General features: G+C 42.0%; 1 protein-coding gene across 1 annotated transcript; it reads left to right on the forward strand.

Annotated features, from left to right (window-relative positions):
• The first annotated feature begins 1,607 nt into the window (after nucleotides 1-1,607).
• On the forward strand, nucleotides 1,608-21,529 carry LOC308108881 (G-protein coupled receptor 22-like). The gene is made up of 2 exons (XM_080462172.1): nucleotides 1,608-1,706; nucleotides 19,436-21,529. The coding sequence occupies exon 2, from the start codon at nucleotides 19,547-19,549 to the stop codon at nucleotides 21,107-21,109; it is 1,563 nt and encodes a 520-aa protein (XP_080318298.1). The 5' UTR covers nucleotides 1,608-1,706; nucleotides 19,436-19,546; the 3' UTR covers nucleotides 21,110-21,529.
• Nucleotides 21,530-23,532: the final 2,003 nt, after the last annotated feature.

Consider the following 23,532-nt stretch of genomic DNA (forward strand, 5'->3'; position numbering starts at 1 on the left):
AGGGTCATTCGCAGAGCTGATCCCAGTTGACTATGAGCGTTGATATAAGATATCTGGTTACTAACAGAGAAACCAATAATACCATAAACATTCAACTTGATTCACCAAGAAGCCTCAGACATGTTTTCTGAACTGTAGGAGGAAAATGGAATACAAAGAAAAGTTGAGCACTTCAGAGAGAACATGCAAACTCTACATAGACGGGCCATTAACCTGCAGTCAAACCTGGAACCGTCTTGGCTGTTTTTACCAATGCACCGCTGTGTGGCCCCTTCACTCAAAAATCTCATTTCATAATATCTGATTTGGTTTTTTTCTATTTCTTTAAAGACATGATGACAGAAAAAAAATTTTGTGTGAAGAATATGCTGAAAGTTCCATTTCAAATGTGCAAAATCAAAAAGCAATTATGTTCAAAGTTCAATTAGAGAAAGTAATCCAATACGGCTGCCCTCGTGTGACTTCATTTGATGCAAATTTGATGAGAAAAACTACTATCACCGTAAACTTTGGATCACCCTGAATGTTTTCCTCTTTTACAGTATGCATCTATCCTAAACTACCTTCAAGATATAGCCCTTTGAGATGTGTTGCCAACATTGAGGAAGAGAAAAAAAAATCATCTGGCACCTCAAGAATTAAAATGGAGGCTATGATAGTCACAGTGGAAATAAATGGAATTTATCTAATAAAACAATAGAAAAACGTCATTATTCTCAGAGGGAAATTCTTGCATGACATGATTCAATTTATATTTTAGGGCTGGAGGAATGCCTGGCATAACAACTTTTTCTACATGTTAGAGTTCATGGGCCACATTCAGCCCAATTTGATCTTGAATGGGCCAGACAGGTAAAATAGTGCCAGAATAACCTTTAAATATAAACTTTAAGTTTTTTATTTGTTGTAGCACAGAGCGTACGTGATGAAAATGTATATATTTGTGCAAAACCAAACTATCACAACAGAAAATTACTACAATCTCAACATAAAATCAATTTCAGTGATACTGTCTGGTGCAAAATACAGTGAAATGTCCAATAAAAAAACCATCTTCTACAACTGCTGCATTATGCATGATTTTTACAAATTGACCTTGACAGCATGGCTTTGGGGCTAATACTAGTTTGTAATCTTTCAGGGCAGCATCACCAATATCTCCGCTTGGGTTGCATTGTTGTGTTGTGTTTGCTACTCTTAAGAAATTTGTATTAAAAAAAAATCTGATTTCTTTTCTCGAAATTTTTGCTATTTGCTTAGTGGATTGACGGGCCGGATTGGAGCCTGTTGCGGGCCTGTTTGGGCCCATGGGCCTTATGTTTGACATCCCTGAGTTGAATGCACCTGTACATGTGTTTTAATCTGAGCGACCTTGATAGACGATTTGGCACCTCCTTCCCTCCTCCTCCTCCTCTTCGTTATTCAGACGGAGTTATCCTGACAGGAGCTTCTTCAGTGGATGCAGCGGCAGCCTGCTCTCTCTCTCTCTCTCTCTCTCTCTCTCTCTCTCTCTCTCTCTCTCTCTCTCTCTCTCTCTCTCTCTCTCTCTCTCTCTCTCTCTCTCTCTCTCTCTCCATCCATCCCTCTGAGCTGGTGCTGGAGCTGCTGCCGTTGAGCATGTACGCGCCGCGGACCGGAGGGACTCATCTCATCGACACGCGCAGGCTGCGCACATGGATCACCGAGTGCGCTCTTACGAAACTAAGGTATGTTTCGCTCAAAAGGTATGCAGTAATATGTTAAATTTTTCAAAAACTTCTTTACTTCTGCACGGGGGGGGGATTTTGTTTCATGTACAAATTCACAACCCAGGCTCTCATTAGTCCCTGCAGTCCACTAATACACTTACAACAACGATGCTTATTTGTCTGTGATGAGAGCGCATGCTTTCTCTATAAAACACTTGCGCAACTTTTGAAATCGGTTTTGGCTGAACTTTTCCGCAGCTTGATGTCATCCCGAATCCTGCCTCTGTTCAGCTCTCTCTAAAATTCAATCACGTGCATACTTTGTATAACCTTTTTATTTTGTTGGGTGCTTGGAGCTTTTCAGCGCATCGCTCTGCGTGTTGTTGTTCGGCACAAAGAGCTCCACGAAATATCGATTTAGGAGCGGAATCAGGGTTTTATTAGAAACCTCGGGCTTTGTGTGGGAGTGGGCGCTTGACACAGTTACGGGCTGTGAGGCTGTGTGTTTCTCCCACGCTCCCCGAGGAGTCCTCCCTGCGGTCCGCTGGAAACATCTCACCATGCTCATCAAAGTGCGGCTGTGTGTTTGGATGCTCTGGATTATCCATCGCCAACAACTTTAGGAACAATCAGATCCTCACACATATTTTAAATGCCCTAAACACGAAGTTTCACCTGCCTGTAAGGAGTTTTTTCTGCCTGAATGTGGCTCAGATTTCTATTTCTTTTTTGCGTGTATTGTGTATTTATTGCGGATAAATGACGATCAGAGGTTTTAATCATAAAACATCTTCAGTCAAACAAACATGGTTTCAGATTCTCAGAATATTTGGTGGTTTTCTTTGCTTTTTCCATTCTTTGTCTGCTTTAATTTACGAGCTCTGGGACAAATTTGAACCCAGTTGTTTCTCTTCAAAAGTGACAAATGTACCTGATTGAATATTTTAAAGGACAACAATTTATCCAATAAGTAGTTATGTTGTATTTGAACCAATTCACTTAAACTAATGGGCAGTATTTAACAGTTGGTCAGTTTTCTTAAAATAGCCCTGGCTTGTTCATTCTGGATACAATACAGATGAAAAAAGAAATAGTGCACTGCATCAACAGCAAATCCAATCAAATTTTAGAGACATATATCCGACACACTCAGTGGACAGCAAAGCCAATGAAATGCACGAGTCAAATCAAACAGTTTATTGTGGATTTCACTGGGAAGCATTGTTCAGTTCACAGGCATTCAGGTTTGGGATCAGAAAGCGAAGACTTGAACCCAACATGATCAAACGTGAGGGACCACTGAAGATGACTTGAAACACGAGTTACTGAAGAGCTCAGCAAGCCACAACATGAAACAAGAATCTCTACATGAACATGACATGAATCCAGATTCATCACGAAACCAGAGTCATAAATAATAACCAGACAGGGGATCTATAAATTATGATATTGAGATTGCAGTACAAATAAATGGAGATAGGCTTAAACAGTTATATAAAAAGAAAATGCTACTAACAGCTTTCAATGCTGCTCTTGAGTGGAAATATTGCATTTCCATGTATTTCAATAAATGCCCTAAAAGGGTTCATGAGAAGGGAATAATAAACATAAATCCAGATCTATTAGTCAAGTAATTTTTCAGTTATCAAAAGTATGTCTCTGCAGTTGGACAGGCGGATTAGACGCAGGATTACTGTCAGTTTGGCCCGATGTGTTGCTCAGCATCTGAGCTGCAGCCATATATTTCTCCACGCTCTCATGCTATCCACACATCAGCTGCTCATCACAGGCCAACATTTGTCAAAGAGCACAAAACCCCCTAAAAAGATCAAAGTACAGACGAAAAATACAGGGGAAGTGAAGCTGAACAAGTAAGACGCAGCAGGCGAGATGGGGAGGAAGAGAGACGGGAGGGGCTGGTGGCAACAGTGTGGAGGTGGAAGAAAGCAGAGAGAAAAAGCGAAGTCTTGATGAAAGCGTTCGGACTGAGCTGTGTCTCTGCCATGTGGTCTGCTGTGGACGGCTTTGATTGTGAACATGAAGGATGGAAACCAAATCCTGCAGGACACATGTAGACAGCAAGCCTGGCCGTGTTTGCGTGTGTGTGTGTGTGTGTGGGTGTGTGTGTGTGTGTGTGTGTGTGTGTGTGTGTGTGTGTGTGTGTGTGTGTGTGTGTGTGTGTGTGTGTGTGTGTGTGTGTGTATCTTCTTGCTGCCTGTCTCTCATATAGATGAACCTTCTTCTAATTGCTTCCTTGTGCAGTTAAGTAACCTCATCAGTTTTCACCTTTGCATTTCACAACTGTCATCAAGAACACACATCCTTTAGTTTTTGCTCCTTCTTCTCTCCCCACCCGTTTCTGCCGCTACACCTAGCTCAGGGTTTTCAACAGCTGGCTATTTCAGGTTCATATTTCTGCTCTGCTATGAATAATTCAGGTAACAGGACAACATAAAGGCCCTCAGTGAGAGCCTGGATGATTTGCTCAAACCTGAATTGCCCATCTACCACTTGAAAAGTCGGCCTGAATAATGGATTTATTTCTCAGCACCCAGTGGATTCTGGTCGGGGGCAAAAATGGCAATAAGTGCATTTAATGGGTGTCTGCGAAGTATTCATTTTTTTCTCCTCTGGGCGCCATGCGGATGTAAAAACACTTTAAAGATGAGTCTTCTGATGAAGTTATTTTGAAAATGAGTTTTTCTTGATTTTACCTGTTTTTTTCCTCCCTCTTCTCAGTCAGTGGAGTTATCTATATTTCATGGTCTCGTGATCATTTCCCCCCTCCCAAGCTTCTGTGCTGTTGCTTTAAGAAACGAGCCAAAAATATTTAGAACTTTATCTGAAAGGATCATTGGAGCACAGTATACACACCTGTGCAATAATACTGCTGTCTACTCAGCATGTTGATATTCCACACCTGTGTGGTGGATAGACTATCTCGACAAAGTGCTCACGAACATAGATTCAGACAAATGTCTGAACATTATTTCACAGAAATAGGCCTTTTGTGTATATAGCAAAACTTTTAGCTGTTTGAGTTCAGCTCATGAGAAATGAGAGCCAAAGTGTTGCGTTTATATTTTTGTTTGTTGTGGCTTGAAAAACTGACACAATTACCGGCTGTACGCACACTGAACGACGAGACTGTCTGGACTCATGAGTGTGCATTTGTTTGTGTAGATCATGTGATTTCCTGTATTGTACATGCCAAGTTTATTCTTGTCCCTTTTAATGCAGTATTACTACTTTTCAAGAAGTTCAGCTAGATTTGGCACATTGTTTTATTGTTATTTAGCATGATGAGGCATCTGTCCATCTGGGGGATCAAGAATGCAAGAACATCATAAGTTGTTTTTTAAAATGAACCTTGATTTGAATTGATTTTTAATTTTCCAACCTGATCTCAGTATGACGAGACTTGAATCAGAAGACCCAAACTGTGAACACAGCAGCAGCTCTATGTCAGAGTGATAAACTACCAACATGGGAATGATACAGCACAATCCTTTAAATGTTTAAAGACTGAAACACCCAGAGTAGTACACAGTGGTGTGAAAACAAACATCATCTATTACGGTCACCAATTAACCTGAAACAAATGTTTTTGAACCGTGAGAGGAAACTTAAAAGAAAAAGCCAACCGGGGATAATCTGTGAGGAGAGAGTATTAACTCTACACCACCCTGCAATCACAAACTTTGAGATCACATGGCTATCTACAATCACAGATATGAAAGTGTATTCTTAACTTTGGAATTAATACAATCACCTGTCAATGTCATTTATTGGCTGTCCTGTACTTTTATTGATTAGACTGTGTTTGTCAGTGGAGGCTGTTGGCTCAGCTGTCCTGAAGATGCATCAGTCTGACGTGAAAACAATGGGGTGCCGTTTAACCGGGGACGAAGTCGAGTGCAAATAGATTGTTTCATGTATGGGCTCCTAATGGGGACATATGCTTACTCACAGACATCTGAATGTGTTCAACATTGTAGATAATTGTGACTACAACAATTCACTTGTACCTCTGGCAACATAGAACCAATTTTATACATTCATACATTTACGAGTACCTGAATGCGGTGAGCGTAGTAAGGATAATATGAATACCGGACCTAGTCAATAGTAATTGTAGCCTTAATGTCATGAGAAGTTCAAAGTCATGATGTGTAGAAAGCAGTGAAAAGACAAATTCACACGAGGACGGTGCAGTTAGTTTTGCATTTGTAATGCCTTTAATCTTCCAGCATTAAAATAATCCCTAACATTCACAACGCCGCGCTTTGCCCCCGACTTTCTTCCTCGCTGCGTTCACCTATATGCACAAAGCCACTTACTGCCTGCGTGGCTGCGCGTGTGCGTGTGCAGTGACACAGACGTGTGCTTCGCTCTCTCCCGGGTCAATTGTGCCGAGGATGAGCAGCGGCCAGCAAATGTTTTGCTCTGACATGACATTTTGTCTTCGTCGTGGCGTGGTGACTTGAGAGAACGCTCAAATAACAGCTTGATGTCTCAATGGGAGGTCTATACACACACACACACACACACACACACACACACACACACACACACACACACACACACACACACACACTGGTGGGTGTTTATTGTACAGACTGAATGTACATGTTCCCGGTCCTCGTGTTCGCTCCAGCCTCCTCCCCTAACACTGCGGACTATTAGGCTCCAAAGATATCATTTCCATTTCCCCTTGATCTTTTGCTGCGCTGGTTCATCTGAAGAAATGTTCAATGAGAATGGGTCTGATTTGTGGTGGTATTTTGTGGAGCAGCCTTGTTTTGTTTTTTTTTCACAAAAGTGACAGATAAGACTGTAAATGGGGAGAAAAAGTCATTTTAATGACTTTATCAAAAAAAACAAAAAAGAAGTTAAATCACCTGCAAGTATGAGTATCGTTGTCTCTCATGGCATCAAAAGGAAAATTGATCATCAAACGGTCGTCCTGATCTTTTTTTTGTGTTTTCTGTCCAGCCATCACAGTGTCATGCGACTCTCAGAACAACAGTTAATGACTGGAGCTCTCTACTTTCCCAACAGCTTCCTTCGGTTGGCTTGACGGTCTGATTAGATTTTCAGGCACCTTGCTGCATAACTTTGCATCCTAATGAAGGAGCACAGGTTTCCTCTTAAACTGGTATAAGACAGTGATTCTTTGAAGAATGGAGTACGTCAGACAGCTTGGTTAATGGAGAGGAACGTGGATGTGTTTAGAGAACTTCACTGTGTTGGTGCAACATTTCAGAATTACAAGAGAAACGAAGCAGATTGATGCTGCCTATCAATATGTGACCATCCTCTAATAGATGTACTATTGTTTTGAAACTCAAATGAAATACTAAATCAAGTCTGACTTGATGTTACTAACAACATGGATGCTCACTAATTAGGGCACGGTAGCTGGTGTCACTCAATCCTGCTGACATGGAGCCTTCAGCTGCATGTTCTACATCAGTGTAATGACATTAGGTGTGTTGGAGCCGGTTTTTATCCCAGAAGCCTTCTTCATTACTTGAAGCCCTCACTTCCTTTATAAGGGGAGGCTTTGGACCCCGTCTCCGATCTTCCATGTGCTAAAACATACCCGCTCTCATGATCACATAAAAGCCGGAGCCTTCAAAATAAAATACTCCACAGTTTCCTATCCAGGTCTGCTCTATATTCCAGAAAGTGTGCTATTATAGTTTCCTGTGACATGCGCAAATCAGATTATGACAAACAGAGCAGACAAAGCCTGCTTCAGAGCAGGAAGTGGCTCAGGGCTAACACTGGGAACTACTGTGCCAACACACCTCGGTCAAATAGTGAAGAGAGTGAATATGATACATATTCATACAGTACTTGTACCAGAGCACAATAAGGAGAACTTCACTCTGATGACACAATAATCCCTCATATTTTATTTTTTTCAAATTTAGAGTTTCTTGTTCTGCGGCGTGATCTTTTTCAGAAGGAATTAATTATTTGATCAGTCACGTAATCCATTTTATTGTATGAAAATAAAAATTCCATTCAATAAAATGCATCTCTAAGTTCCCATTCTCCTCTCAGCCCACAAACCCTCAGCCCTCTATAAGCAGTTTGAGAATAAAGAGATTTCTCTCCAAACACATAAATGCCACAAGGGCGAAGGCTCCGTTTATGCTTTGCTAGTTTCTTTGTCGTAAATGGATGCAATCACTTTGACTCTCGTGTATTGTAGGCTGCGATTCGGCTTGCCTTTTCATCGTGCGATCTGCTAACCTCATGTTGTGCCCAAAGTTCATTAGATTCACGTTGTACAGCGTGGCTGGCTGACAACTTAGAAGATTATTAACATCGCACAGTGTGTAGCGGGATTGAGGCTTACACGGCTGCTTGATTTCATGAGGCTCTGCTTTACAGGAGAAACAAAGTGTTAAATCGCACTTTGTTTTAAAGTTTTGGGATTTCAAACCCACAGGCACAAAAGATTTTTCACCCATCACCTTCGATCATGCTCGTCTCATAGACCTCACGCTGTGGTGACATAACAGTGGAATCTTTTTCTTTTAGAAAAATGTCTCAAATATAAAAGTCGTTCATGGGGTGGAGTTGTGCCGCTGAACTTTTATGTTATCGAGGCTCTTTTGTCGAGTCTAGATTTTTCCATGACGGATCACGTAGAAAAATTGACAACAAAGCAGAGGTGGTGTTGTATCTGCAAAAAGTCTCTATGGTTGTTACTCGGTGGTGCCTGATTCTGCTCAGTACATGTCCAGAGCTGCCAAAAGTCTTATTTAACTACAATCATTTCATAGTGTGGATCATGGAAGTCACTTTAAAAAAAAAAAAGAAAGATTTTTATGCAGCCGTCCAATAAAAATCCCACATTAAGATGTAATACTTTTTCCTTTCTTCTCATGAACCGTGTCATTTTGACAACCTGTTACATCAGCTTGTCTCACAGGAATAGTGAGATTATCTCCGCTGCCATTCATCTTTTTAATCTTTGAGCTGCTGCTTCTGGGATACACTGATGTGACTATAGCTGTTCAATTATACATGCTATATACAGTCTCCTGTCACACACGTCCAGGGGGGGGTTGCAGAGTTTCATTCAGATCTGTGCGGAAAGCAGCAGCTCTGTATGTGCTGCTTTGTGAATTCACCTCCCTGCCGAGGCTTTGATGCACCGTTAAAGTGGAAATATATCCAATATATTGTCAGATTACACTCTGGTATTCAGGAGTTGTACTGTGGTGAAGTGTTCCTCAACATGCATGGATTTTCTCCATCTCCCAAAATTACTTTCTGCACCTCGAGGGAACAGATCTATTTTATTGCAACAGTTTAGATTCAGTGATCAGCTTTACAGAGTTTTCGTGGAAATAAGACTCAACTAGCAGGAAGTTATGTGGTCTATCGGGACTACTGTTCTTAAAAGCATGATTGTGGGCAGATTTAGAATGTTTATATAGAATATAATGAGACTACGAGAGTAAGAAAGCAAGTATTGAATGGTTCATTTTGAAATGTCCAATGTTTTAGTTTTTCCACTGAATGGCATCCAACACATCAGAAACCTTAACATCCAAGCCCAAGCACTACAAACAAGTAACTTAAAAAAAAATAATTCCTGTTTAACTAGAATTTCAAATATAAATAGGGATCAGAACAAAGAGAAACACACTGCCTGTTGGAATCAAAAACACAATATTAGAGTTTAGGAATCAGATTTGATATCAAGTGTTGTGCAGAATGAAATGAATGTGTTTACATTTTGCACAAAGTTAAATGTCAATTTCAGCGCTAGAAATATCAAACCTCAGACAACATTTTATGGTTGGGACAAAAAGAATTGTTCTGTAGCAAATTTTCCTGAGTTGTGTGTTTTAGAGGGACGTTATTTTGGAAACCCCTTTTGATTCGGATAACGAGAGTCAGATGGAGAACATGAGTGCATTCCCAAGTGATTGCTCTTGCCAACGTTGAGTCTATACTCCACAGGTATCAAACATATGACCCACTGGCCAGAATTGGCCTCCAGAAGGTCCCATCTGGCCGCACAATGACCTTCACAAACTAACACCTACAAACAAGACACAAAAAATGAAAGTTATTATTATTCCTAATTTGTCGAAGCTCAATTTCAGGCTGTTCACAATATAGTTTGTAAAAATGCATTACATGTTAACGTTCAAAAATGTAATGTACTTATTTGCACCAAAACAAAGGAGGATTTGCTGTCAATTGTAGGTCATTTAGCTCAAACGGGTATTTATGTTTCCCCTGAATGAGTTTAACAACTTTGCTATACCCACAGAAAAATAGCAAATTAATTAAACCCACACCTCACCAAATCTCAGTTTATGTTGTTTGTATAGTTTGCACATGAACCAAAGTGCAGAAGCACTTTGAAAGTTAAATGCTGGAACTTGTCCTTGGCCGACATAGGGACTTTCTCAGCCAGCAGATGAAGCACAGAAAGTTACAGCTTCCTTCTAGCCAAGAAATAGCTGGGCACGTAACCTCCCTGCAACACACAACCTGTCTTTTTATGCTTTTTTTTTTTTTTTTTTGTTATGCATTTGTTCAGGAGAACAAGTCTGTTAATTTGCAAGGATCAGAAAAACACTTGTTAGCAGTGTTATTACTTTTGGCCAGAGCATTTTGTCTCTGTTTACAGTCTTTACTGAGGTAAGTGGGATTAATCTAACCTTGCAGTAACATGATCAAGCATATTCCCCTCAACATATTCCTCTTAGGCAATCAAGCTTGAAAATTATATTTCGGTATTATCAAGGTCAGATTTGTCTAAATTGTCTCCAGGGTGCAAACAAAAAAACATTTGATTGCTCTCGATTCGAACTCCATTGTCGGAGTCTTTTCCTTTAACCTTGCTCCAACCTTTTTGGTCCTCTGCAGGGCTGAAAGTCCACAGTCACCTGGAGCGCTCCCTGCTGAGCACCCGCCGCTCTCGGGCGACTTAATTAGCGAACCGTCTTAAGAAATGCACCTGCTTTCACACTCGCCTGCCTTTGACTCGCAGCTAGTTAGAGAGAGTGGAGGTGGGGCTTTCTGTGGAGCGAGGAAATGAGCAGTGTCCTACAAGCCCCATCTGCAACCCCCCACCTTTTTTGATTTGAGATTGTACAGAGAGGAAGAGAATTCCTAATAAGCAGTTTGAGAATAAAGAGAAAGCGTGAAAAACAGCGTGAAATGGCACACTGCTCTTCGGGGTCAGGCTGCAGGCACTCTAGCTCAAGCGGGGTCACACTGATTGATTTTTCACACATCTGCCTCACATGAGAGCCCTCTGGGACCAGGGCTTTTATTCTAAAGAGAGGCTAAACTGTGTTGCATCTACAAATCTCATGTTAATTAACTGTTTCAAGTAGGAAATCCACTCCAGTGCTATCAAAACAAGGTTACATTATGAATCGTTACATGTATGTGTTGATGGAGGTTCTGTGGCCTCATTTTACACCACATTGCTTTTCGCCTGGGACTCTCACGTTGTATCCACCTTTTCCGTTCTAAACATCCACACTGCAGTCATCATGCAGCTTTTCACACAGGCAATCATGAGTATAGTCTATTGGGACTGAAGCAGTCTTTGGGGGACTGAAGGCAACCAGGAAACCAGAAGCTGTTAGAGGCAGGCTGATGTAAGTCTGCAGAGTGGAAAAAAAGAAAAAAAGAGAAGCCCCTGCCACCTGTGCTCCCTGGGACATCTTGTTTACCAGCGGGTCTGGTTCGCCCTTTTCTTTTACTGGGAATTTTCTACAATCGCCCTCGGATCTGCTGCAAGGCCTTTCAGATGCCCTGTGTCCGTGTGATGCGCACGCACTTTTAAACAAAAATCCACTACTTCTTCCAGAGATCACCAGTTCCATTCCTCTCCAGGCCCCATCCAAAATCCCTTCTACCCTCTGATGGCAATCACACAGTCCGATCACGACTGGACCAGCTGGAAACCTCCAACATGAGTCGAGCGTAGTGGCTGCAGGGCTGCACTCATAAGCCCCATCAATTCTCCACTCAGTTTTTCCTCACCCCATGCTTTTTCCACTTATTTTTTTTTTTTGGCTGTACCTACTTTCATTTTTCTTTACATCCCCTGAAGAAACAGCTAAGAATTAAAAACACAGCTCATTATTCTGACTTAGTAATGAAATGGGGAACTTATCTATTGTCATCGAAGTCTAGAATTAGCTTGTACTACTGAAACTAGTTTACTGATGAGGTCTCTTGCTCTCAGGGGGCTTCCATGTCCTCCCACTCTGGTGTTTACAATGCCAAGGAGAAGGGAACTACGTGAATGTCAACAGAGAAGTTATTATTGTCAGGAAGAGCGCCAGTAATACATCTTTACAAACGCATCAGAGCGCACGTCACAATCCTTCTTATTTATTTATTTTTAATAGGAATGTTAAAGGACAGCATCAAGGTAAAAGGAGTTACTTTCTTAAAAAATGAATATACCTTGCATTATGGAGATTAAATATATCATGTGTATTCAATTCAACCCAAATATTTTGATTTAATTTTGACTGTTTTTCCTAAAACTCTGGCTTTAATCTGCAACTGAAAAACAACAGCTGTCATCCTTTAACAATATGATATTACGATGTAATGCTTTACAAGCACTTTGTTATGATTCCGGAAGGATTTTCCTTTAACTCCACTACATCGCTCCCTCATCGCCACCATACGTGTTGTAACCAAAGAACTCCGTGTCCCACACTTCAGTGCTGTAGCACCGGTGCCCTCGTTAATCTCGTCCCCTTGTAGTATGGTTGCTGTGGCAACAGAAACTGAGAGAAAATGAGTCCATCACTCAACTGCATGTTGTGTCGCCAGAGTTGAGTTGTGCAGAGGTTGATATGTGAGAGTTGATTTGTTGTTTTCGTGCACCCTCAACTCACGCACATCAAACGTATTAGAAGCACGAGGTGCAGAAATGTTTTACAGGAGAACAATCTGTGGTAATGAATTTATCAATCGATTTCTCACTGCTGCAATTAGATGCCGCTCACTAATCAATGAGGGGCTGCAGTGTTTTACACTTTGACTCTTGTACCTCTCAACAAGCGGATGCCTGTTTAAAACGAGCACAAACAGTGTTCAGGATAAAAAGAAAAAAGAAAAATATCAATAGAAAAATGTAAAAATATTCCGTTGCAGTTTTTCATGCCCGGCACCAGAATGTAAGCTATTTCTGTAATCACTAGTGAATTTGTCTACGTCACTTTACTGTACTTGAGTTTTTTTCAAGCTTATTTATAAATGGTTTCATATAGAGATTCTCCAATGGGTTGTGAGATCTCAAGTGCACAGGGGAAGCATTAAAACAAATCGGATAGACAAGGTTTCAGACATCTTTTCTCTGGACTGACTGTTGTGACACACGGCATTGTAGTATGCGTCACCTCTGTGTGTGGAATTTGCATATTAATCAAGTGCAGGCATGTGTTTTTTTAGGGGGCTCTTATTTCACAGTCCAAAAATGCATTTGAGGCTTAATTGCTGGTGCTAAATTGCCAATAAGTGAGAATTTAAGTGTCTTCACCCAGAATCAGCTGTGATCAACTCCAGTGTCCCTCGAGCCAAAGTTGATTAAAGCATTTCAGAAGGACTGAATAATTTAAACAATTACTGAACCATGTGAGAAGTTTCGGTGAGCGAAATGTCAGTATTTAGTGGAGGGTTTGTGAACTCCAAAACATCTGTAACGAAACCCTGACCGCACTCCTTCATGGCATTAAAAGTCAAAATCATCAGGAATTGATTCTTTCGTTGTCGTATTGTGCTCAATTTTATCGTCAAATCTTATTGTGATAAAACTGCATTGTTTAACATGACACATTGTAGTTCCGATAAAGTCGTAGTGGTTTTTTGAGCAATGTACAAATCCATAAAAAAACAAAACAATAAATAACAAACTGTACTTAAGTACAGTATGTAGGTGAAAATACTCAGTTACTTTTTGGTGCTGTAATCACAAGGTTGACCCCAAATGTGGATATTCTATCAGTGCTTTTGTTCTCTTTGTAATGTCTGTTAAAGTGAGGGTTGGATCATCTCTGTGTTAAAAACCTATGCGGTCCTGCACTGAGTAAACAAAAGTTAAATTTATCTTGCTGTTTTCAAAAGCTATTTAAAGGTATGACTGTGTTGTACGGTGATGATACCTGCAAATCAAATCAAAAATAGCAAAACCACAATTAATTCACTGTACATGTTTACACAGCACCAAACACACGGCGCTCTGGTTCGAATACATTTGTCATCCATCTTTTATTGCCCACACACAACAAACTCAGCAGCACCTTAGACGTTTGCACAAAAGATGCCATGAGCACCCACAGCAACGTCCTTCTTCCCCGCTTCTGCTTTGGTTGCAAAGCATCATTCAGATGCCGGTTTATCTTCACACTCCAACAAAAGCACCTAGTGTAGAATAAACAGTATTCGACAGGCACCCTCCACAGATCAGTAACCCACACACTCCTGACCTCTGTCAGTTTATCAACACAACATTGATCTGACACGTGTCTGTGGACAAAGGAGTGGATGTATCGTATGTCTGCCTCCTGTACGTCTACATTATGTGTTCTGGGATCTTTTATGTTTCACTGGTTTTGTCCGTCTACCAATGAGATAAAGAAAAACAAATGCAGATTGTGACACCTATTCTCAATCTCAGGTAATTAAGCCTTATTCAGGGTGAACTAGCATTTCGGTTTCACATAAAGAGCTAAGACAAAATCTTGAAAGGTAAACTTAACCTGCTCGTTGGTTTTCTTGAATAACTTTCAAGTAATCCTTAGCATAAAACTGCAAAACATGGGCAGTTTTCACTTATTTAACTGATGACTGCTGATGCTAAATTTGTTGAATTCAGCCTGAGCAGATTAATTTACTGTATTGACACATAATCTGAGCTGATAGTTTTGTCACAGTGGTGAGAGCAATGTGGTGTGTGGATTGGAAGGCCTGCAATTGTCTGAATGACTAGCAGTTGATGCTAAGAGCTGAAAAAAATTTATAAAGACTATGAATATAATATCAAATGCATCTACATAGAGGTTTGAGAAGGAATGAGACAATAAAAGGTAAGAGTAAAAAACTAGTGAATGAAACTGAAGCAGTGAGCATTCAAAGCTTCCATCTGCCTTCAATAATGAAAAAAGAAGTCCTTGTGAGTGGCACAAAAAGAGGTGAACCCAGATGCAGACTCAGACTCATAATGGAAGTTCACAGAGTATTATTTCTGAATCAGGGTGTACAAAACCAGAGGGAAGATCCAGAGGCGAGCAGTCATAAACAGGCAGAGGTCAGGAACATGAATAATTCCAAAGAAGACACGAGGGAAGGGCTGGAGTTACTAGACAAACTACAAATGACGACCGAGCCACGAGACAACTGGAAACGCACTTTAAATACACACGGGGAGGGGAAGACACAGGCGACACAAATCAAACAGTAATCACACAGAGTGAAGGTGAACCGGAAGGGTAAGTGAAGAAAAACACAGACCAGAAGGAGACTACAAAATAAAACAGGAAAGGATAAACAGGTAAGAGATGCAGACTTGACAAAAACACACAAGGGACCCTTAAAGGCTGTTTTATGCTTGACGCACGGGCGTGACGTACAGAACTTTGACGTGTAGAATCAGCATGAGAGAACGTGTGTGCCATTTATTCTACAAGCGGCTCCGGCTCCCAAACTGCAGGGGGCAGTGCATCGCAAACACACTTCCACCGCAGTATGAAGTGAGAGCTGAAGAAGTTTACCATTGTTTACAACATGGTAACATATGCGCGTCTCTATCTTGACGAAGAGGAACTGTCCTGTGTTTTATTATTGCTCAGGGAAAAAAGGAAGAGAAGGTGGTCGACTTTAAACCGCAGGAGACGAGATGAGGACGAGTACAATGTGCTTGTGAGGCCGATGCGGGGAATGGACGAAGAGATCCACTTCAAATATTTCCGCGTGTCGGCGCATAGAGGCAGTAATGATATAAGTATTATAATATAAACTCTATGAACACATACAATCTGCAAAATGCCATTAGGGCACCTCTCTTCCACATTTCTGTGAGGCGTATTCTCCAGGCTCATCTCTGAAGATGTGGATGGTCAAGGTGCAGGTGCAGGTGAGGGTGGTGTGCTTTGCATTTCCACATTGGAGGTGCCCATCTCGGATGAAGTTGTGGTGGATTCGAGGACATTCTTTTCAAACACCTCCAAAACAACATTCAAACATAGAAATGTAAATGAGTCTTTAAATGATAGTTCTCATTTGAGCTGGTAGTTTTCTATAGTGACATAATAGTTAATAAAAGAATCAAAAAATCCCCATCGGGAATAATAAAGTTATTCTGATTCTGAAAAAAAAACCAAAATAGACTTTTACCTCTATTGGAGGGACATTTGGCCTTCACGTGTCTCGCAGGTTCTTCCAGGTTGTTTTTTTAACCCACTCTTCTCCCTTTCCAAGTGTGGCCGCAATTTCTTTCCACAAATTATTTCTAAGTTGGCTGTCACGATGATCTCCTCTGGAAGAATCATATACATGGCTATATTTTTGAACCTCTGCTGCAACAAGCTCCTGGTCGTCTGCCCTTGTTTCCGCACATCTCTGTCCGTGTGGTCACAAAAGTTTAGAGGCGCAAGGAGCGGTGACTTTCTGCATGCAAAGGGCCATGCGGGGGGGCGTGGCTGCTGGAATGACGGAATTCGTGCGGAGCTCACGGACGCGTCAAGCATTAAACAACCTTTAGAATGAGCACGCATGTCTGACTGAGATATAATGTTTTTTTTTTTCTTTTTTTCAATTTCAGATGCTACCAACTGTGTTTTATTATTATGTCTTATCCGACTAAATGAAAGGGTAAAAAGAATGGCGTTCCTTCCACTTATCAACTTGTATTTTTATAGACTGGACTCAATTGTATGCTGCAATCAAAGTGACACGATGACTCACGCTGAAATCCTCTCTCACATCTTTTTGTCTTTTCTTCGTCTCTGCAGCAGATTGTATTCTGAAAATGTGCTCATTGTAGCAGGATGAACTAGATATTGACTGTTTTTTTTTTTTCTCCTGTGGTTGCCATGGGGAGCCACTGCATTGGAGGTTTATCACAATTTCCATGTGTTCAACTTAAAGTGAACAAACTAAGAATGGCTCATGAAGAGATCATTACTGTCACACTTTGATTTGTGACACACATTTCTTCAAGCTCAGAGATATTTATTTCTGTACCTCGACACATTTCTCTTGTAGTGCTTCATTAAGTCCTCTGAAACATCCTCTTATATAAAACAATGGAAGAATAATTTTTTTTTTATTAAAGACACACTCTTGAAAGCAGACTTTCTAAACCAGAGCATGACTCTTGTAAAGTTACACCTGAACATTTGACAAACTCTTCAAAAATTCCATTGGCTCCTTTTTTGTAATCCAACCTTGTACTCCTGAGAGTAAACTGTTCACATATAAAGTTGGATTGAGATTAGTGTGGACTGGCAGTCTGGACGGAGATGGACACTAAGCGTGTTATTGTTTAAAAAAGAAGTGTTTTCCTCCTGTTTCCACAGGGACGGGTTTGAAGCGCTTTCAAAAGGTTCCACCTTTGGAAGCCATTTTCAGAAAGTTGCTTAGTCAGTGGCTCCGAGCACCCGCAAACACACACCCAAAATGCAACAAAAGTTTTGTGTTTCCGCTTGAAACCGTTGTCGCGTAAACAAGGCCTAAAACTCACCCACATTAATTTTTTCCACTTGACATGGCAAGTACACCAGGACTTATATTATTTACATTTGACCGGGAATATAAGTCCTTGTTTTGGGTACACCTGGACTCTTTAAATGGGCCTCATACTCTTTAAGATAAGGTCTGATATTTTTGGAACTTGTTATCTTAATTTCTTTTTTTTTTTTCATAGCATTGGATTAATCCTGCAACCAGTGCTGGTCAAATCAATTTTTTTTGTTATTACTGTACAATCATAAAATTAAAATGAATAAATGGAGCAAAATACAGTCAAACGTAAAAAAAAAAAAACTACCTCCTATAAATCCTATATAACCAACTTGCATGGTATTTGTGGGGCCAGATTGGAGCCTTGAACCGTCAGTTTTTGGTCCACCTGTCTTACGTTTGACTGAAGTGAAACAGCGCAGCACTGTGCTGCGGGAGGCTGTCGGCTCATTAAGGTGCGTTAACAGTTAAAACCTCTCCGTGCTCGACCATGTGTCCGCTCTTATCGGGTCTCCTCGGCCGAGGTTCGACTGTACACATATTTTTTTAAGGCTTTGAGCAAGCTGTGTGCTATTTTTACGGCAGTCTTTTTTTGAAAATTTACCGTCCAGATGACGGCTTGAGGCTCGCTGCTTAAAACACTCACTGAAATAGAGCTGCTGCTACTTAAACTGCCTGTGTTCAGGCTGTTCCACCGAGCGCTCCCCGTCTCCTTTTCGGAGGATAAGCTCACCAGTACCTGGCCCAGTGCAGGACTCTGTTATGAAGATGGAGACTTGCGGCGGTGGTGTATTTGCATCAATTATATATAAAAAAGAGAGAAATTTGAAGGAGCGGCAGCGAGGATTTAGGAATGGCGGCCTGCCACTACTAAATGAATGTAGAGGAAACCCTGTTAAATATTGCAGACCTGTCCTAAAACACTGACCAACCAGCAGATGGCTCCTCAAAATCGGACCAGTTCAGTTGTGCTGGGTACTCCAAAGGAAGGGTGACGAAAAAGCATTAACCTTTGGAGCGGTTATTTCGGTACCATCCACAATTCTTGCTGTGGAAATGCACATAAACCTGAACCATACCGAACCATACCGTTTCATACCGGCACGTTTTGTGCAGTGGAGACGGGGCTTAAGAAACACTTTTAAATCGGGTAAAAACACATTCCACAACCATTTTTTTTTAATATGTGTGTTTTGTTTGCACTTAGAAAGTCTTTTATTGTCGATTCAGCTCTGATGTTGAAATCTTTTTATTATATGTACCTGTGTTTAATCACATTCAAATCCTGACTGACATTTGGTGTTTTGACGTACTCTGGGTTTTTCCACAGTAGTTTCAGTGTTTTAACTTTTCAGTACGGCTAAAGTGGATCTGTTCAAGTGGTCGTCAGTGTGGCTAAGACTGCACTGCACCTAATAAATGTGCTCCTTTGGTATTAGAAAATTCAAAGAAAACCACATATTCTGGAACTCCTGACTGAGACAGAGGCTATGACCATTTTGTGTATAACTTGCTCAATGTAGTTTTTCTTGCTGATCCGCTGTGGTCAAGTTGATTGCTTCTGGGTCTGATTACTTAAGAGTCATTAAATCTACCCATTCCTCGAGCTCCAGTACACATTAGTGATGGCCTATTGTGGTGGCCCTCACTTCTGACAGCTTGTGAGCACGTCTCAGACTGCGGCTGAGCCAAAATGTTAATCAGGGCTATTGATACGAGACGGAGTAAAGGATGGTATAATGCATAATGCATAATCCATCCTTTATCCTCCACGTTCAATCCACTGATGCTGGAGCTAGCGTATGCCTAATGGATGAATAGAAGGATGGATAACTTTAACTTCATTTAAAATGTGTTATGATCTCTGTGTTTTGATTTTTCTATCCAAACTTGTGTTGAGAGCACTGACATGCAATGAGAGAGAATAACGTGTTTTGATTCCCCTCCCCAAAGTTCATTTCTCATCTGTCTACATTGTGTTCTCGTCTCTCCAGCTCTGTCACCAACCTGTTATTCATCCCGGCATCATGGAAGCTCGGCCTGGTGCACCATGGGAGCTCATCAGCAGTGTGACAGGTACAATATATGAGGACTGAGAGGTCGTCATGGAGACTGGCAGCTACACCTCAGGCCCAGCCACCACAGCCTGGGTTGGGACGGTGGCCGCCGGTCTGGGAGGGATGGGAGCGCTTCAGGAGCAGGGAGGAGGAGGTGGAGGAGACGGCCTGTCCAACACTCCCGCCTCCTGGTACATGCCGTACTCGCTCAGCTTCCAGGTGTCGCTCACTGCCTTCCTCATGCTGGAGCTGGTGTTGGGTTTCAGCAGCAACTTGACCGTGCTTGTGCTCTACTGCTCTCAGTCCAACCTTGTGGACTCGGTGAGCAACACGGTGACGGTCAACCTGCATGTACTGGATGTGGTGGTGTGCGTGCTGTGCATGCCCCTCACTCTAGTTGTTGTGCTTCTGCCTCCTGGACCGAACCTGGCCTTGCTCTGCTGCTTCCACGAGGCCTGCGTCACCTTCGCCAGCATAGCCACAGCCATCAACATCCTTGTCATCAGCCTGGATCGGTATGACATTTCCGTGCGTCCGGCCAACAGGCTGCTCACCACACGCAGAGCGGCTCTTCTCCTGGCTGCAGTGTGGGTCACGTCAGTCGCCGTGTTTTTTATCCCATTCTTGGAGGTGCAGTGGTTCGATGATGAAGGACCAGAGGAGACAGGACAGGTGACACTCCTGTCATCACCCTCCCATGGCGTTGGTGCCACAGTGATGCCAGCATGGCGTAACCGGACCCTTCTGTGTGTAGGTGGGCAGGGCTATCACACAGGCCTGGGAGTGTATTACCATCTCATCCTGCAGGTACCTATCTTCTTCACCACTGTGGCAGTCATGTTGTTCACCTACTCCAAAATACTGAGAGCTTTAAACATTCGCATTGGCTCCCACATGAAGAAGAACCAGCGGTTGAGGGGCCCCACCTGCAGGGGGCGCCACAAAAGAGAGAAAAAGAGGAGGGCAGATCTTAGGATGACTGAAAGTGGAGAAGCGGGAGGGGAGCAGTGTACTATAGATGGTACTAAACAGCTCAGCCATCCTCCCCTCATTCCTTCCCCGACCCCTACCCCAACTGCTACCTCCCCCCCTGCCCTTTCCTCGTCTGCCCCCCTTGTCACCGCTGATCTTGGTGCTGCGACACCCATGCCGGCCACAATGGGAGTCCATGCATCTGTGTCAGCCATCATAGCCCTGCGGCGGGCAGTGAGACGGCACCGAGATCGCCGTGAGCGTCAGAGGCGGGTGTTCAGGATGTCCCTCATCATCATCACAACTTTCCTGGGCTGCTGGGCTCCACTCTCTGTAACGAATGTGCTCATCCTGAGCATCGGCCCCAGTGACATCCTGGTCAGCCTGCGGCTCTGGTTCCTTGCCTTGGCTTACGGTACCACCGTCTCCCACCCCCTGCTCTACGCTTTTACCCGACAGAAACTGCGACGTGCACTCCGTGCCAAGGTCAAGAAGAGGGTGGTGTCCCTGCTCCAGGTGGACCCCTCTCCAGGAGGCACTGTAATACACAACTCTTGGGTGGAGAACAGAAAGACCAGCCGGCAGGTGAGACTAGAGGCGAGCGAAGGTACTGACCGCTGCCTGGCTGAGGCCCTGTGAGACTGAAACACATGGGTCAGGCCCAGATCATTAAAAAACAAAGCGGAGTCACAGGTGTGTTCCATTATAAAACTCATCGATGCGAGTCACCAGGGTAAGAAAGGTGAAAAACACATTTCCACCTCTGGGAGATGTTTTAAGTTAACCACCAGCAGCCAGCTAACATTCACCTCAGGCAGCAGCAGAGGTGGGAGTGCTGCGCTCACCGTGGTGTAAGCACTTCCTCTGCAGCTGAACTATATCACACAATATGTAAGCAGATGTATGTTGTTTGCACTCTGTGAAATGCTCAAGTCTATTTACATATGGAGTCACACGATAGAGCATTCTCATAGTGGTGCTTACATAACGGGTACAAAGAATGTGTTTAGCCAGCAGAAGATTTGATCTGCCTCCCACTCCAATGCTCCAGGGCAGCTTAAAAAAAAAAGGAAAAAAAAAGACATTGATAAACTTCTAACAAATGAAACTCTTTGAATGTATTCAATGTTATCTCAGTCTAATTTCTGCTTTGGACGTTCACAGTGTATTCAGAACAAAAAGGGGGACATGTTGGATGTTTGCTATAGGATTTTTACTGGTGAATTGTAAACCCAGTTTTACAAGGGTCAGACTACACACAACATGTGAGGAGCACGTCGGAGGACAAATTGTCACTTATTGAAAAGTTTTTCTATTGCATACATTGTTATTATAAAGTCAAATGTTACAGTGTTTACGTGAGATTTCCTGCAACGCTCTGTAAAATAGGTGCAACTCTCTATTCCCGGCTCATGGTGTAATATCTTCTGTGGTATTACAGGCCGACTGTTTGAGAAGACAGTTGAGAGCATATTTCCATCTTCGCTTTTCCATTAAATAATTTGAAGAAAATCTACTGACAGGTGAAAAATTCAAGATAAACCTTGAGGAATTGGCTCCCTGCAGTAAGGACATGCAGCAGCTTTCTTTCGGTATACGGGGCTTTTTGCTGGCTTGATGAGGTCCCACTGCTCACTTCTAATCCATACAAAAACTTCTGAGTGATCACCATCATCTTTTTTAATGAAGCAGCTTAATCCTGATGGGAGTGCTCTTCACTACAACAGCAATGTGTCAATCAATAGAGCACAATGTGTCAATGGATGTTTCAATGAGCACAAATGTGTTGTGAATTATTTGATACGGCCTTTATAGCCTTTCCAGATCGGTTGGGAAAGTCCTATTTCTGATTTGGGAGGCTTTCATTCACAATGAGAAACAAGTCAGCGCCACAAAAATATGCAGATAAACGTTGTCTTTATATATATATATATATACACAGTAAAACCTCTGATGTAGGGACGCCCTAAAATCCGAGGGCAAGTCTCCCCTGAAGACAGGTGTCCTCTCTTCGGAAGGATCGGTCATGGGGACAAATTGTAGAACCAGTTGATATTGAGCGAGCCAAACATCAAATATATTATGATTATATAAAAGCACATAACTGAACCAATACAAAGATGTATATATATATATATATACTGCAAAACTAATCTCCTGACACCACCACAACGTCAACGTCGAAATCTTGGCCATTTTAGTGTCGCTCAGCTAGAACTTTGCCAGAAAAACCTGTCTGTTGTCCACGTCAGGCAGGTTGTCCTAAGGTGTGTTAAATATGTGTGCACCACTTATCAGAGGTTCTACTGCATATATATGACTTCCCATCTATTTTTGTAGCATAGTTAGTTAGTACATGATTTCAGCCAGTGTATGGTAAACAAAGTGCTTTACATTGCTCATCACATTCACCCATTCACACCCCAATGGAGGCTATGGCCATGCAAGGCACTACAAGGAGAGCAGTTTGGGGTTCAGTGTCTTTCTTTGACATGCAGGCAGGTGGAGATGGGAATCAAACCTGCAACCTTTTGATTGGGAGACTTAGACTCTACCAACTGAGCCATGTCGCCCCGTGTGGTATGGATATCCTGCAAAAGAGCACAGGACACAGCAGCAGGAAAATTGGGGATGCCTTTACCCCGCATGATTCCTCCCTTTTAATTTCTGAAAATGTAGCATGATAAAAATGAAATAAAGTGAAGTTTAAAGCTAATTATTTCCTCAAAACACACATCTTAGAGCTGAGTTAAGTGTATATGTAATGGAGACAAATCGAATGATGAAAAACACTTTAGTGCAAAACTATAAGTGTAATAGTTATGAAAGATGTAGACTATACCGTTATCAGCCAATACAAATTAAAATCATATATCAGGGAAGAAAAGAGTTCTGAGTTTTATAGCCTATGGAGCCCAGCTGGTAACAGCAACATGTGAGTGAGAGTGCAGAGACGTTCTTATATGTTCATTATAGATGAAGGCTTGATTGGGGAGATAATTATGTTTCACAGTTTGAAACCACCTGCTGGACTAATCAAATGAAGTTGTGCTATTTTCTCA

The sequence above is a fragment of the Lipophrys pholis genome (assembly GCF_963383615.2).
Source record: "Lipophrys pholis genome assembly, chromosome: 4".
Taxonomy (NCBI): domain Eukaryota; kingdom Metazoa; phylum Chordata; class Actinopteri; order Blenniiformes; family Blenniidae; genus Lipophrys; species Lipophrys pholis.

What these genes read in the sequence shown, in the direction of transcription:
- LOC308108881 (XM_080462172.1), top strand. Translation starts at nt 19,547, where the DNA reads ATGGAGACTGGCAGCTACACCTCAGGCCCAGCCACCACAGCCTGGGTT.